This window comes from Arachis stenosperma, chromosome 2 (assembly GCF_014773155.1).
Source record: "Arachis stenosperma cultivar V10309 chromosome 2, arast.V10309.gnm1.PFL2, whole genome shotgun sequence".
NCBI classification, from domain to species: Eukaryota; Viridiplantae; Streptophyta; class Magnoliopsida; order Fabales; family Fabaceae; genus Arachis; species Arachis stenosperma.
The window spans coordinates 97,368,718-97,383,198 of NC_080378.1; the positions used below are offsets into that span (position 1 = coordinate 97,368,718).

The 14,481-nt window shown below is 37.5% G+C and overlaps 2 protein-coding genes across 2 annotated transcripts; one reads left to right on the top strand and one right to left on the bottom strand.

The window, feature by feature from the left end:
* The first annotated feature begins 447 nt into the window (after positions 1-447).
* Positions 448-5,414, top strand: LOC130962190 (uncharacterized). Its single transcript, XM_057888320.1, has 5 exons — positions 448-751; positions 2,182-2,321; positions 2,434-2,515; positions 2,603-2,719; positions 4,870-5,414. The coding sequence occupies exons 2-5, from the start codon at positions 2,203-2,205 to the stop codon at positions 4,918-4,920; spliced, it is 369 nt and encodes a 122-aa protein (XP_057744303.1). The 5' UTR covers positions 448-751; positions 2,182-2,202; the 3' UTR covers positions 4,921-5,414.
* A 6,847-nt stretch (positions 5,415-12,261) lies between these two features.
* On the bottom strand, positions 12,262-14,073 carry LOC130963230 (protein FAR-RED ELONGATED HYPOCOTYL 3-like). The gene has a single exon (XM_057889366.1). The coding sequence runs from the start codon at positions 14,071-14,073 to the stop codon at positions 12,262-12,264; it is 1,812 nt and encodes a 603-aa protein (XP_057745349.1).
* Between the last annotated feature and the right edge of the window lie 408 nt (positions 14,074-14,481).

Consider the following 14,481-nt stretch of genomic DNA (forward strand, 5'->3'; position numbering starts at 1 on the left):
AACCTCTTTTTAAATAATAAATCTTGATCATTTCGAACAACAATTATTCTAATACTTTCTATTTCAATTGTGTTTGTTGCTAAAATAATCATTTAGCTTAAATTTATTTGTTGTTAAAAATAATTATTTAGTTAATTTTTTTTTACTTAAAATCATCATTTAATTAAATTCATTACCAATTATTATTAAATTTATTGTTGTCTTGCTGAAATAATTATTTAATTAATTTTTTTATTGTTAAAAATTATCATAGATGATAATTCTTTGTTGCTAAAAAAATTGATACTTAATTTTTATTAATATATTATATTTGTAAAGCATTTTCATTTTTTTAATTTTATTTTTATAATTGTATATTTTTATTTATTATGATCGGATCAACTTCATAAATCAGTAACTCGTCGTGCGACCCGGTTTTATATGATCGGCTCAATGATCAGTTTCTAATAACTTATGTTCTTTCAGTCTCTCTCTCACTCTGTCTGTCAAACACCTTAACCGCCGCCTACTTCTTTCTCCAGTATCACTCTCATTTCTTTACTTCGACTTTAGCTGTGTTAGTTTTCTCTCCACCGTTGCTGTTGCTATGTAATGTCTCTCCGGCGAGGCTGCAACCTGTGACCTCGACACCGATCTGCTCTCCTCTGGTGTTATGTGCTTCTCTCCGCTGCTGTTGCGCTCTCTGCTCACCCAGTCGCGGTCACTTCCTCTGTACTCTCTCTCTCTCGCCGCTGATCAGTTTTCTCCACCGGTCTGCTCTCTTCTAGTTTTGTGTGTCTCTCTCAATACTGATTAATTGATATTGAATATTGATGACTTGACCTAAGAATATGGATTAGTTTAATTTTTAAAATTTCTATTTTATTAGGTTAGTTCTGGTTTTGCCTCTTTATTAGGTGAATATACAGTGTGTGATTAAGCTTGATTAAATTCAGCGGGAGCTCTTTAATCTTTGTGATTTCTTTTCTGCCAAATAGAGCCTTACTTTGCTTATGTATGATTAAACCTTATTATTTTATGAATGAATCAACTAATTAATATTCCGGAGCCTTAATTTTCTTCTTTGTTGCTTGTCATTTGAATTTAATTAAAGATTGGAAGGAAATAGGCCTTAGTTTGGAATTCAAACCATAAAGTCTGGAATTTTGATTCTACAAACCATAACTTCCTGTGGATGAGCTTGAGGTTTTCATGTCTTTTTCATTAGTAAGTACTGACATATACGTTGGAGCTTATATCTTGATGAACCTGATGACTTAACATCTGGCCAAATGAAATAGTAAGGCATGTTCAAATTTGATTCTGGGGACAGATCCTAAGCTTAATTATATTATTTTTAATACTCTGTGCTCGCACTGAATTTTCTATAGTTGGAACTGTAATAGTTGGTTCATATGGAGCTCCCTTCTCTGTTAATGTCATAGACACATTTTAGTTCCCCAAGCTAATCCTTAGCACCTCTTTAAGCCTTTAGATAGTAATGTTGTCAGCTTTGGATATTGTTGTTACATTTTTCCAGAGTTATCTTTGTAAAAGTTTCTGACATGATCTTTAAAGTTAGGCGGTTCCTTGCCATTCATGATTTCTGAAAAATAAACAAATAAAAAAGGGGGGAAAAAAAGAGAATGTAATAATGATGCATATGTAGGGGGAGAAGATTTTCAATAATAGATTGTCCAAATTTCAAACACACTAACTTGATTCTTTCAATTTACATTTATTCCCTTTGATCTAACAGGTTAATTAACTTACGAAATTTCCATTGTCACCAGCACGTGATAAGACTTTGAGGAATTCCAACTTTCATGACATTTGGTTACTTTTCAAAGCCAATATTTAAATCTAATTCTAACAAATGAGGTCAATTCCTATAGCTACAGGAAAGCAAACAAAAGCATTAGGAAGAAAGATATAGTGACACACGGAGCTATGTCTGTATGTTAAGGAAATAAAAAAGAAAGATTTGAGAAATTTTAAGAAGAAATAAAAAATATAAAGGAAGAAGTAGAAGCAGGTTTCCCAAAACTTGATGGTAATGTTTTGCAGCAAAATTCATCATAGTTTCTAATGGCTAAGTGGCGGGTCTTCCATTATTTGTTTGCCTCATTTGTGTTTGGTAATATTTTGGCATACATTATGTAACAAGAAATCAATGACAAGCTGGCTACCTTTGTTTCTCAGGGTGAATTCTAATCATTGTCCATGAGTCTCTATGATGAATTCAAAGAGATACTAAAGATTCAGAAGTTTCGAAGATTGGTGTCATATACTGGATTCTACTGCTTTGCCACACTCATAAGCTATGCCTATGTTAGCAATACGTGCGTCTAATGTTGTCACAGCCTTTTTTTTTTTAATACTAGATTTTGAATTTTTTACAAGATTGGTTTGAATGCTAATCTCTGGAGTCGATATATGATTTTGGTGTTTCAGAACCCGGGCTGGATATTCCAGAGCCGATCAATTCTACGCATCATACCCGGCTGGTACTGAGCTTTTAACAGATTCTTCCAAGGTATTTGCCATTATATAATTTAGAAAATGCGCATCTTTTATAAATTTTTCCTTAAGGATAATAGTAGTGTTTGCAAATTGTTATTAGTTGTACAAAGCTGCTCTTGGAAACTGCTTTGAAGCTGAAGAGTGGGGTCCAATTGAGTTCTGCATCATGGCCAAACACTTCGATCGTCAGGGGAAGGCTCCATATGCATACCATTCAGTAAGTTTCAAGCCTATATGTGACTCTCTATTTTGATTTTTTTTAATTTTAGAATTGTTTATATTAATTCTGGAATCAGAACAATTTTTACTTTTTACCACTGATTGATACTTAAAGACATTGCTTTATAAATCCTAGTTTTATGTGAAACTCGAATCTTATGATTCTTTCATTTTAGAGTAATTGGTCAAGTTGGTTCATCAAATTTCAGGCACGAATCAATTTAATCATTTGAATTTCTTGGTTCCTCGCGTTCTGTATCTGAATCTTTTTAACAGCTATTAAATTTTAATAAACTCCTTTAACTTCTACAAGGATAGTACAATAAAATCACAACTACTTTTCAAATCCCTTCCATTTCCTTTCTTCTCCACCAAAATGAAATTACTAACACAGCCTAGTGAATAAACTTTTAGTCAAATTCAGAGTTATTCCTGACCATTTGTCATTATAGCACTATTATTAAGGAACCATTGTACAGTCTCTCTTCCTGGCTAAGTGACTTTGTGAGGTCCACTTCATAGTTTCATCTAAAGTAATATAGAGAAATCATTGATAAGTAGGTGCATCAATATTTGCTTGGAAAATTGACTTTTCAAAGGATAATGCAAGTATATGGGAGAGTATGTAAAGGATGGATTCAGTCCTGTCTATTGAATGTTTGAGGAATATCATATTTGCTGGTATTGGAGAGTTAAAAGATGAAATAAAAATGCTTAAATTTTAGAATTTAGGTCCTACACTAGTGTAAGATAGGTAAGTTCTGAAAATAGAAAATATGAACAAAGAGAAAAGTTATATGGTAAAGCATAATCATAGAAACGTATTGGAGGAATTATGATTGAAGTCTTTAATAATATTTGCAATTGCAAGTATCTCGTAAAATACTTTTCCTTCTTAACATTTTGTTGACGGCTAAGCATTTCATTGGACTCAATCCAATCATGGAGGTGTACTTTTAGTCGGGACTGCAAGATTTTAAACATGTTTCTAATCCCTTTTAAATGGAGCAAATTATGGTTTTGGTTCCTCAAAAAAATTTTTTTTTATCCAGATCTTTTCAAAAATGCTTGGTTTTAGTACAATGATTTTGTACAATGCATGTATCCACATTGGTCCTCAAGAATGAGGAATACATGGACTAAAACAAGCTTTCTAGAAAAGTTTGGAATAAAGCCAAAAAAAAGTTGATGGAGGGACTAAAACTAGAATTTGCTATATTTACAAGGACAAGAAAACATATTTAAGCATAACTGCTTGCCTTCAACATTGCACACTTTTTTTTTTCGTTTTTTATTACGCTGTATTTGGTTTTGGTCTGTTTGAAGTGTATATGGAACGTATAGGTAGTTTAGCCCACAGCTTAGTGGTTAAATCTCTACATCCAAGCTTAAGAGTGTGCTTGGATAAAACATTTGGAATGTATTTTTTAAAATCCTTTAACTTAAAATGTGTTGTTTGGACATTAATACAAAGAAGTTTATAAATTCTAAGGATCTTACTAGAGTAGAGAATCCAAGATACCTCGGGAGAGAAGGAATCAAAACTCTTTTTATTATCCTTTCATGAAAACTTGATTGATAATATAGAAAGAAAAGAATTTGCAATCAAACTTGCCACATATGTATCCCTTTTTATCTTTTCTTGCTGCATATACAAATAAGGTATTTTAAAGTTCCATGTATTTGGATTTTGGCAATTTACTCATATTGCATTTTAAATTCTTTAAAATTTTAAAATACCTTATCCAAACTAAGGTCCCCAGACCATCATCTCCTTCCCCTTAGTATCTTAGGTCGAAAAAGTTTCATAGGCAAAGGATTTTGAGTTTTCACCCTCCTCTTTCCATTACATGTTAGACATCTACATTTTGAATGAGGTTAGACATCTACATTTTGAAAAAGGATTCATAGTCTTTTAAATTCAAGGGAGGATCACTTTAAAATTAAATCCTTAGATGTTAGACATCTACATTTTGAATGAGGTTGCTGGGAGAGGTTCAGCATATTTGGGTTAAGTTGAAACATGATACATGATAGGGTACAATGACATTATTTGATGCATATAACCGACTCCATCTAGCAGGAAAATGTTTTGTTGTTCTTTAGAACATTTTACTTTTAACTACATTGTATTTTGGCTTCTTACAGAAATACATGGCACACTTGCTTTCACTTGGACAGCTTGATGGAAGTGGTTAATGGGAGAAGTTAACCATTTAACTCCGATGATATTTGATAATTTGGGAGTTGTTTTAATATAATAAATTACATAGCCATATGAAAATTACTTGATGATTGAGTACTTGCTCAAGTTTTGGGCTGCCATGTATGCTATAACCGGCTTTTTATGATCAAGGAATATAGTATCTTGAGCATTGATTCTGTTTTTTGTCTTAGAAAAAAAAAAAGATTTATCATGCGTCTTGTCCATATACAAACTCCTTCTATTCTTCCCAAGATATTGTATGACTTGTTGCTTGCCAATAAGTACAACATTAACTACCTTTTCTGTTTTTTAATATTCTACTCTTGAACCGTGAACACCTAGTAGTTGTGCAAATGTAGAAGATGATAGAGGCACCGAAAGAAAATTTAAGTATAGCAGAGTAAAAAGGGGAATTAAGGAAAAAGAGGGTATTTTGGGAAAAAGAATATAAAAAAATGTTGAATAAGAGTGATATTAGTAATTTTGGAATTACATTGTCGCTGCTTTACATTTTTTTTTTCCAGGATTTTCTTCCGATCTGATTGTTATTTTGTCTACTAATTTGATAATCCATTTGTCGACCTAATAAATTTAAAAAATGTATTATCACTTCAATAAAAGAAAATGTATTATTACTAATATATTTAGCCATTATATTAATGTTAAAAGATCTATATATAAAGTCCCATCAGCATCGTGCATCGCAAAAGTGACAGTAGTAATATAATACATTTTACTCATGACCTTCTATACTGGTAAGTGGCCATGCATCTTCAAATTATGATATGTACTTTTTGTCTTTATTATTATATATGATTGGTAGTTAATTTATAGGGCAATGTACTGAAATAAATTAATTGACTGAATCCTTTATCTATTTACATGATTTGGAAACTGGTTGCGCATATGTGCATTTTTATTAGGATTAAATATGGTTTTGGTCTCTAAAGTTAAGCATCAGAATCGAAATTGTTTCTCATCTAATTTTGATTTAAAATCGTCCTTAACGTTTTTTTTCGTATTAAAATTGTCCTTTTAATTTTTTTCGGACAAAAATACTCTCACCACTATAGCACAATTACTTCCTTCACCACTACCAACACCACTACCACCATAACCAACACCACCACCATTACCACCAACACTAACACCACAGCACCACCAACACCACCACCACACCACCATCATGGATAATGAAATCATAAGAACTCAGAACCAAAATCCACCACCACCATCCTCACTCACTGCTACTCCATCACCATCTGCATTACACCAACCAAAATTCAGAAAATCAACATCATTATTGTCATTCCCATCAGAACTTAGATATAGAACTCAAATTTAGAAAAATAACCCCAGAATTCAAACTCAAAAAAATAAGAACTCAACTCAGAAAATCATCATCATCATCAGAATCCATAACTCAGAATCCAGAATTCAAACTCATAAAAACAAACACAAAACTCAAACTCAAGGAAACCCATAAGAAGCAGAAGACAAAGCAAAAACAGAGATCGAAGCAAGAAGCTGAAGCGGCAAGGTGGCGAGGAGCAGTGGCGAGGCGGCGAGGACCAGCGGCGACGGTGGCGTTGGCTTCCCTCAACGGCGAGGCGGCAAGAAGCAGCAGCGCGAGTCCTTCTCCCTCTTCGCATCTCTCTCTGTCCGATCTCTCTCCTCTAGCGTGGGTGGCTGGCGCGACGGTGAGGGTTGGGCGAAGAGATGAGAGCTGGGCGGTGAGGCGGTGAGGGTTGGGCCTGGCAGTGAGGCGCTGGGCGCGGCGGTGAGGCGCTGGCTTTCCCTTTCCCCTTTTTCTCTCCTCCCCTCCCCTTACCCTTTTCCTTCCCCCCCTCTCCGACTCGTTCCCCCCCCCCCCCCCCCCCACAACACGTTTTTTTTAATTTTATAAATTTTTTATTAAAATAGGGTGTAGTTTAGGAATAATATAAAAAAAATTATTAAAAAAATGATTTTAATATGAAAAAATGTTAAGGACGATTTTAAATCGAAAATTAGATGAGGGACGATTTTGATTCTGGTGCTAAACTTTAGGGACCAAAACCATACTTAACCCTTTTTATTATTATGTTAATCTGTGGGAGCCAACCACGGTTTTGAATTTTTACATAAATTGTTGGAGGCTAGGACGGATTATGGTTGGAGAAAGTTGGCATAAACCATGGCTGCTGCCCACGGTTTATTGAGGGAAAAAGCTAACATAAACCGTACTTGGTCCCCACGGTTTATGAAGAAGAAGCTATGTACGTAAACCCCCCTGGCTACCACGGTTTACATGTTTAGTAGTATAAATATAGAATCCGTGGAGAGTCATCACGGATCATTAGTGCCAAACCAAAGTGAGTTGCACCTTGGTGGTTTAGAGAGTTTGAGGGAGAGGTTTGAAGGTTTTGGTGAGATTTGGGTGGTGGAGCCATGGAGGACGAAGCTCGCTTGTACCGGCTAAATGGCGTTGGCCACGTGGCTGGATACATCGGCAAAGAGGTTAGTTGTTGTTGTTGTTGTTGTTCTTGTTGTTGTTGTTATTATTATTGTTATTGTTATTGTTATTGTTATTGTTATTATTATTATTAATTACTTTTATTTTTATTATTATTATGAGTTGCTAGTAGTTGTAGTATCATTATTACTATTATTATTTTTATTATTATTATGATAATGGTAGTCATTATTATTACTTTTATTTTTATTAGTATTGGGAGCTGTTAGTATTATAATTATTGTTATTGTTAGTAGAATTATTTTGGTTGGTATTGTTATTATTCATATTGTTTCGTTATTGTTATTACTATCATTAGAGAAAATAGAAAACCAATGTCGGTATGTAATAATTTCTTCTAAGATATATTTGATGTTATTAGTGTTGGTCGTATGTTGAGGGATTTTGTTACCCACATTTTGCAGCTTACTAGGGTTATTAACGGTGTTAGGAGACAACAGAATATGCTTTTACACGATTTAACCATGATTTTTATTCTTATGTGTTATCTCTCCTCTATAATTGCAATCTATGGTTTGTTCCATTCTATATATCCATTGTTTAGTGTATATTTATGCATACATATAATTGATGTCATCATTTGCTATTAGCTCACTATCCCAAATAGCCTACCATTCTAATTGCCTTTGTTTGCCACTTTGAGCCTTTCCTACCCCCATTTGTTTTTTATATTACCACATCACTAGCCTTAAGCGGAAAAATAATGAATTACCCCAATTGAATCTTTGGTTAGCTTAAGATAGAGATTGTGTGTCAACTAAGTGTGAAAAATTGTGGAAACCTTGGTTGATGAGAATTTGGGTGCTATTCATGTGAAATTATGAAAATCAAATGCATTGATTTATTATATTTTTTAATTTAAAAAAAAAAGAAAAAAATGTTTAATTTTAAGGAAATAAAATTACCCCAATGTTAAGTTCAATAAAAAAAGATCAATGCATATGAGATGACATAGAAAAGCATTTAGATACATGAGTGTGTGCAACATACAAAGTGAGACTATGGGTAGTTAGGCATGATTTTAGAAGCATAGAGAATGTGTGTGCGTGTTAGGTGAGAACTTAGGATAGTCAAAGATTCAATTTTTAGCTCACTTGGCCATACATGTATCATCACCCTTACCTTAGCCCCATTACAACCTTGAAAAAGACCTCATGATGTTTGCATTTGTGCATTAGATAATTGTTGATTGGTTAGATGAAGAACAAAGTTTTAGAAAGCATGAATAGAGGAGACTAGAGTGGATTAACCCCAAACACTTGAGTGATTAGAGTGCATACACACTTCTAGTGACGGTTCAATACTTGACTCTATGTTCCCGGCTTTTATGAGCTATCTTCTTACAAGTTTACTTGCCTCTTATTGTGTGATTTGAATTAGTGGAATCTGATTTTTGTTTATCTTGGAGAACTTGTTTATTTTCTTAACCAAGTAGGTAGAAACATTTCAGCATATAGTTGCATTCATATACATAGGTTGCATTGCATTGCATGAGTCTTATTGTCCCCATTCATTCTTTTTTGGTCTCCTTGAACTTAGCATGAGGACATGCTAATGTTTAAGTGTAGGGAGATTGATAAACCACTATTTCATGGTTTATCTTGTGCTAAATTGAGTGGTTTTCATCAGTCTTCTGTACACTTATTCATGTAATTCGCATGTTCTACATTTACCTTTCCAATTTTATGCTATGATTGAAGACTTGCTTCCTAAGCCTTTAAATTATCAATTTTTAATTCTCCTCTATACCATTCGATGCCGTGATCTGTGTGTTAAGTGTTTTCAAGCTTTATAGGGCATGAATGGCTTGGAGAACGGAAAGGAAGCTTGCAAAAATAAAAGGAACACAAGAAATTATGGAGCTAACCAGCGAGGAGCGACGCGCACGCGCACCTGGCGCGTACGCGTGACATGCGTGACATGCTGTAACTGCAGAAAGACGCTGGGGACAATTTTGGGCTGATTTTGGACCCAGTTTTCGACCCAAAAACACAGACTAGAGCCAGGAGACAGCAGAGACTCAAGACAATTCCACATTCACTAGTTTTAGTTTTAGTTTTTGAATCTTGGAGAGAGATATACCACTTCCTCCAGGGTTCTTCATAGTCATAGGTTTTCTAGTGCTAGATTTTGGATTGGATATTGAGAAGAGTTACTACCTCCATTGAAGTCTTTGTTAGTTTAGTTCGTTTTCTTATTCCCTTACTCTTTTATTTCCCATAATATTTGTTCAGAGTTACAATTGGATTGATTTTAGAATTTATTAATGCAAAGAATATTTTTCCATTTAAATTGATTGTTTGTTTAATTGCTTCCAATTAATTTTAATTACCATGTCTCCTTCCTACTCTTTTTACATGTATGTGAAAATAGCATCCATGTCAATGGAGTAGGTTCCCAACTTGATTTTGGAGTTGATTAATAGGAGACCCTTGAGTTGGAAAACTCGAGAGTTAATTTGTAATTGGCAGTTGTTGGCTGGCTCTCTAGTCACTAACGCTAATCCTTTCCAAAGGAGAGGATTGGGACTTGTGAATAGAAGTTGGTTTAGTTACTTGACTTTCCTTTATTCGGTAAGGGTTAAGTAATAACAACAACCTCTTACTATTACTCTTGGAAAATTCCAACAAGGATAGAACTTCCAATTAATCTTCTCCTAGTCAAGGCTTTTTATTCAATTTACATAAATCTCTCGTTAAATTCCTTTGCTTTAATTTTATAGCTATTTATTTCTCTATTCCCCAATCCTAAAAACTCTTAGAAAATTTCTGACCAATAAATTGCACTCTTTTGTCAACTCGTTGGGAGACGACCTGGGACTTCTACTCCCAGTATTTTATTCTTAAATTGTGACAACCCTTTTCTAAATTGATACGCGGAATTTTCGTCGGTAGAGATCTATACTTGCAACGCAATTATTCTCGTGAATTCTTTACTAGCGATTTTCCGCGCCGTCAAGGACATCATGGAGGAGACGAAGGAGACTCACTATTACCTGATGGCCGTGGAGGTCTCCAGTCGTCGGATGTAGATATTCGACAGCTTTCCAACACAGGACACTGTTATGGGAAGAAGGGATGCGGTTAAGTCGGTGGTACGTAATGTTATACTCTTGGTGACATAATGCACGAATTTTGCTGTGGTTGCATAAGGGTTGTTTTTTTTATTCTAACTTGCTTGAATAGTTTTGCACTGAAGGGCCTGTTGGGCTCAGTCCGAATCACGTATAATCCAAAAAATGCGAAAAGAAAAAAACAGCGCCTCTTCGGTTGGATTGGGAACCAGGTTGTTGTTTTTTATTTATTTTTTTGACATGGTCCTATACCCTTGCCACATTTTTTTGTCCAGATAAACAAGGAAACAACAACAAGATCAACGTTAACTCTTCTCCCGTCTCATTTGCTGATGTTTTGCAGGCCAGGGTTCTGGACAAGATCTTGAACACCATATTCCCAGACATCGACGTCTTGGGAAGGAACCCGCCGCTGTCTGAGTGGAATCCGGACTTCTTTCTAGGGATCACGAATGAGAACAACTGGCATGAAGTACTGTTTTACTATCCACCAAATATATGTGTATTCTGGTTTTGACAGGTTTCACCAATTTCTGTTTCCGGGGGCGGTCGCTGAAAAAAAAAAGCTATAAAGACAAGCTGTGGATGATGTTGTGGCTTCAAATGGAGCAGATGTTCACAACCAACCCTGTCCCAGAAAGGAAGGTATTCAACCCAACTTTTCCCCAAGAATTATGCATGTTTGTATGATTCCCGTTGTGCAAGGATTTTTTAATGGACACATCCATGTATGCCTTTACTTTCTCATGTTGCAGAGCATCGACCAACTATCTGATAGGATTCGAATTGACACTACTTTGGCTGTTGTAAATGAGCACTTCAATGAGCTCCGCAATGAGATAAGGTAGCGGACAGAGGTGGACTGGAATAGCTGGAGGGCCATGGCTGCCGTGCTGTCATAACCCTATTTTTGGTGTAGGATACGTCTTGATCATGCTGGGCTTTTCATGCCCCCTTTGTTGGCATATAGGGTGGGTCGTCACTTTAAAGTGGGACCAACGCATCGCTGCACACAACTTCACTTCGACGTTATTGCTACCTGACCCACCATTTTGAAAATCCATGTCGTCTGGTTTAGTTGGCTGAATGTATTTTGTTGCATGCCGATGCACCATTGCATGCCATGAACCACCTCTTTTTTTTGACAATACTTGACATCGTGCACTGGATGTTAAATTAGCACGGGTTAAACTTTATATTAATTTTTGGTCTGTAATGGAGTCTGCAATAAAGAACACTGCAGGTATTATCATTCCTACAACAGAACTCCGGTGTGTTTTTTTTTCTTCTTGATGGATAGTGACATACACTTAGTACCAAGAAAACATGGACATTCGACGAAACACAGATTAAAGAAAATTTCGTCTCGAACTCAAACAAATTCTAAGTTATTAGCTCACCAACGCAATGAAAACTTTCATAATGCAACAATGTCTCGTTATAATTCCTTGCATCCCACCCGCTAACCACATGACTCGGTTTACATTAACATGCCGTTTCTAACTTAACTTATCAAACATCAACTATTACAACACAAACCAACACATTTAGGAGGCACATCCTCACAAGCTGCATTACATACTCAAATATTTTAAACACAAGCCATGTTACCGGAATTAATGCATAACTCACATAACCTATGCATATGCCCCTTCCGGATGTCACCTCAACAAGGAGAACGGGTAGCAGCCAGCCGTATTCAATCCAACACGATGCGTAACCTCCAACAAGAACAGTTCAGCCAACTCACTCAAATTCGTAGTAGTCCTCACCCCTATCTCCTGCTTCCATGCTATCGTAAGCTGCGCCAGCCTCAAAACTTTCGATGTTCTTCCCCATACTTGATTGTTGACACTTGCGAGAATCGTGTCCACCCTTTCCACACAGTCGACACCTTTGAACACGGCAGAACATACCCTGGGAGGTGACAACTCTTCGACCGCATCCTTTGTACCTTACCCGCAACGGGTCCAGAACAGATACCCTGCTGGCCTCCTCAGCAACACCCAGCCTTTGGCGACGTTTGTCCCGCAGGGATTGGCACTCATTTGCCAACCTTGTTTTAAAGTCCACGTAGTCCTCGAAGAACCGGCAAGACAGGTTAACCAGCTCCCTGCAATCATCCAACATTGCCGCGTGCATGCTCATGTATGCCGCGTCTGGGATCTCCCCAACACGTGTTCCATCGCTGGGTGCACACGGCTGCTTTGCCCTCTTTGTCCATAGTTCAAGTATTAGGCTTCTAGGGATAGCTGTTATGTTTAGATAAACTAGAACCCCAACCATGTGGATACAAGGAAGTCCGAAGGACTCCATCCGCTGACAAGAGCAACTGAATTCGTCGTCTTCCTCGGCCCACGACACGACCCATGATCTCTGCTTGCAGTACATTGCAACCTCGAACAAAACACAAGCGCTCGTCCTCTTGGTGGACACGACTCTAGCATTGCTGGCTAGCATCAGCACCTCCCGAAACAGTTCAAAAACCTCTCTTATATAAACCGTCGCAGCGAACTGCTCAATGGCTTTGAGTTTTGTTTTTACAACAGGCTCGTCGTACGCAGACTTGTAGTCTGCCACTAGTTCTCTTCTCCTCATGAATTTCAGATAGTGTTGGAAGTGCTCCACAAACTCCCTCAGATTGTACCCGTTGTGTATAAATTTTTCAAGCTGCATATTCAAGGCCTCGCACCTCGATGTCGTCTTCAGTCTTGTGAAGAATTTCCCCCGGATATGCGCATTAGACCATGAATGCTTCTTTGCATACATCTCCGCTATCCGCGGATGATCCTCCAACCCGTGGTCTGCCACGCTGTCCGTCCATATTCTCTCAAATTCGTCAACCTCTAGATCTCCCATTAAGCGACGGAATTTCCTAAGAAAACCCAGCCGTCCAACTCTAGCAGTGGCATTCCTTAACAAATGCCAGCTACACAATCTCTTATGTGCACCGGGGAAAACTGTACTAACCGCACTCCTCATGGTGAGGTCCTCGTCCGTGATAACAAACTTCGGCTGTTTTCCTTTCATTGTCTCAAGAAATGCCCGTAACAACCACACATAGCTTCCTTCGCTCTCGTTGCTCAAGATGGCGCAGCCGAACACCACCGTCCTCATATGATGGTCCACCCCTAAGAATATTACCAAAGGGCACTTGTATTTGTTACGACCGTACCTTGCATCAAATCCCAGGACATCTCCGAACACGTTGTAGTCATAACGACCTGTACCATCGCACCAGAAGAGATGTTCCAGCCTCTTGTCAACATCCAGCGAGTACTTCCAGAACATCCCAGAATCAGTGGTCCTTAGAGTTTCCAAGAACTTTAACGTGGCCTCAGCATCTGTCGCGCCAGCCCGCCTTTGCTTCTCTATCGTATTATATATGTTCTTTATCTCGAACCCAACAGTCTCAAATTCTCCTAACTGATTGGCAAAGGCGCGGAAAATCGTCGGCACCCGCATCCCAGATTTTCTCATGGAATTGATTTGGTGCAAATTGCCTTCCTTGACTGCTCTGTGTGACTGCGACAGACCCCTGAACCTCGCATCCAGCATGGGATGATTATGGTTATCGCAGAATTGTTAAACAACCATCACCCGCTGGCATCATCAACGTGGACCTTAATCCAGGCTTCACACCCGCACCGCGTGATCTGTCGAGGATCCATCTTCCTGTCTTCCCGCTGCATGTGTTTTCTGTCTCGCTCTCCTTCCCTCGAACACACAAATATCTGCCAAATGATTTCGCCTTCCGCCCCCTGCTTTGTTCTGCGACCCACCTTGGACCTCTGACCGAGAATCCCTTGATGCGACTGTATTCTTGTAGTAGTCATAAGCTGCCTGTAGGCTTGTGAACTCCATCGTAAGGACGTCCTTGGCTGTTAGGGAAGAAAATTCAATTGCACCAAAGGACCCTATCCCGTCAACAATCCTCACTGCTGCTTCTGCATGTATGTTTGCATT

Bases quoted from the DNA above. Each gene is read 5' to 3' on its own strand.
- LOC130962190 (XM_057888320.1), top strand. From the start codon at position 2,203: ATGAGTCTCTATGATGAATTCAAAGAGATACTAAAGATTCAGAAGTTT. The intron at 2,516-2,602 runs GTATTTGCCATT...AATTGTTATTAG, and splicing joins TTTTAACAGATTCTTCCAAG to TTGTACAAAGCTGCTCTTGG. The intron at 2,720-4,869 runs GTAAGTTTCAAG...GGCTTCTTACAG, and splicing joins CTCCATATGCATACCATTCA to AAATACATGGCACACTTGCT.
- LOC130963230 (XM_057889366.1), bottom strand. From the start codon at position 14,073: ATGCTGGATGCGAGGTTCAGGGGTCTGTCGCAGTCACACAGAGCAGTC.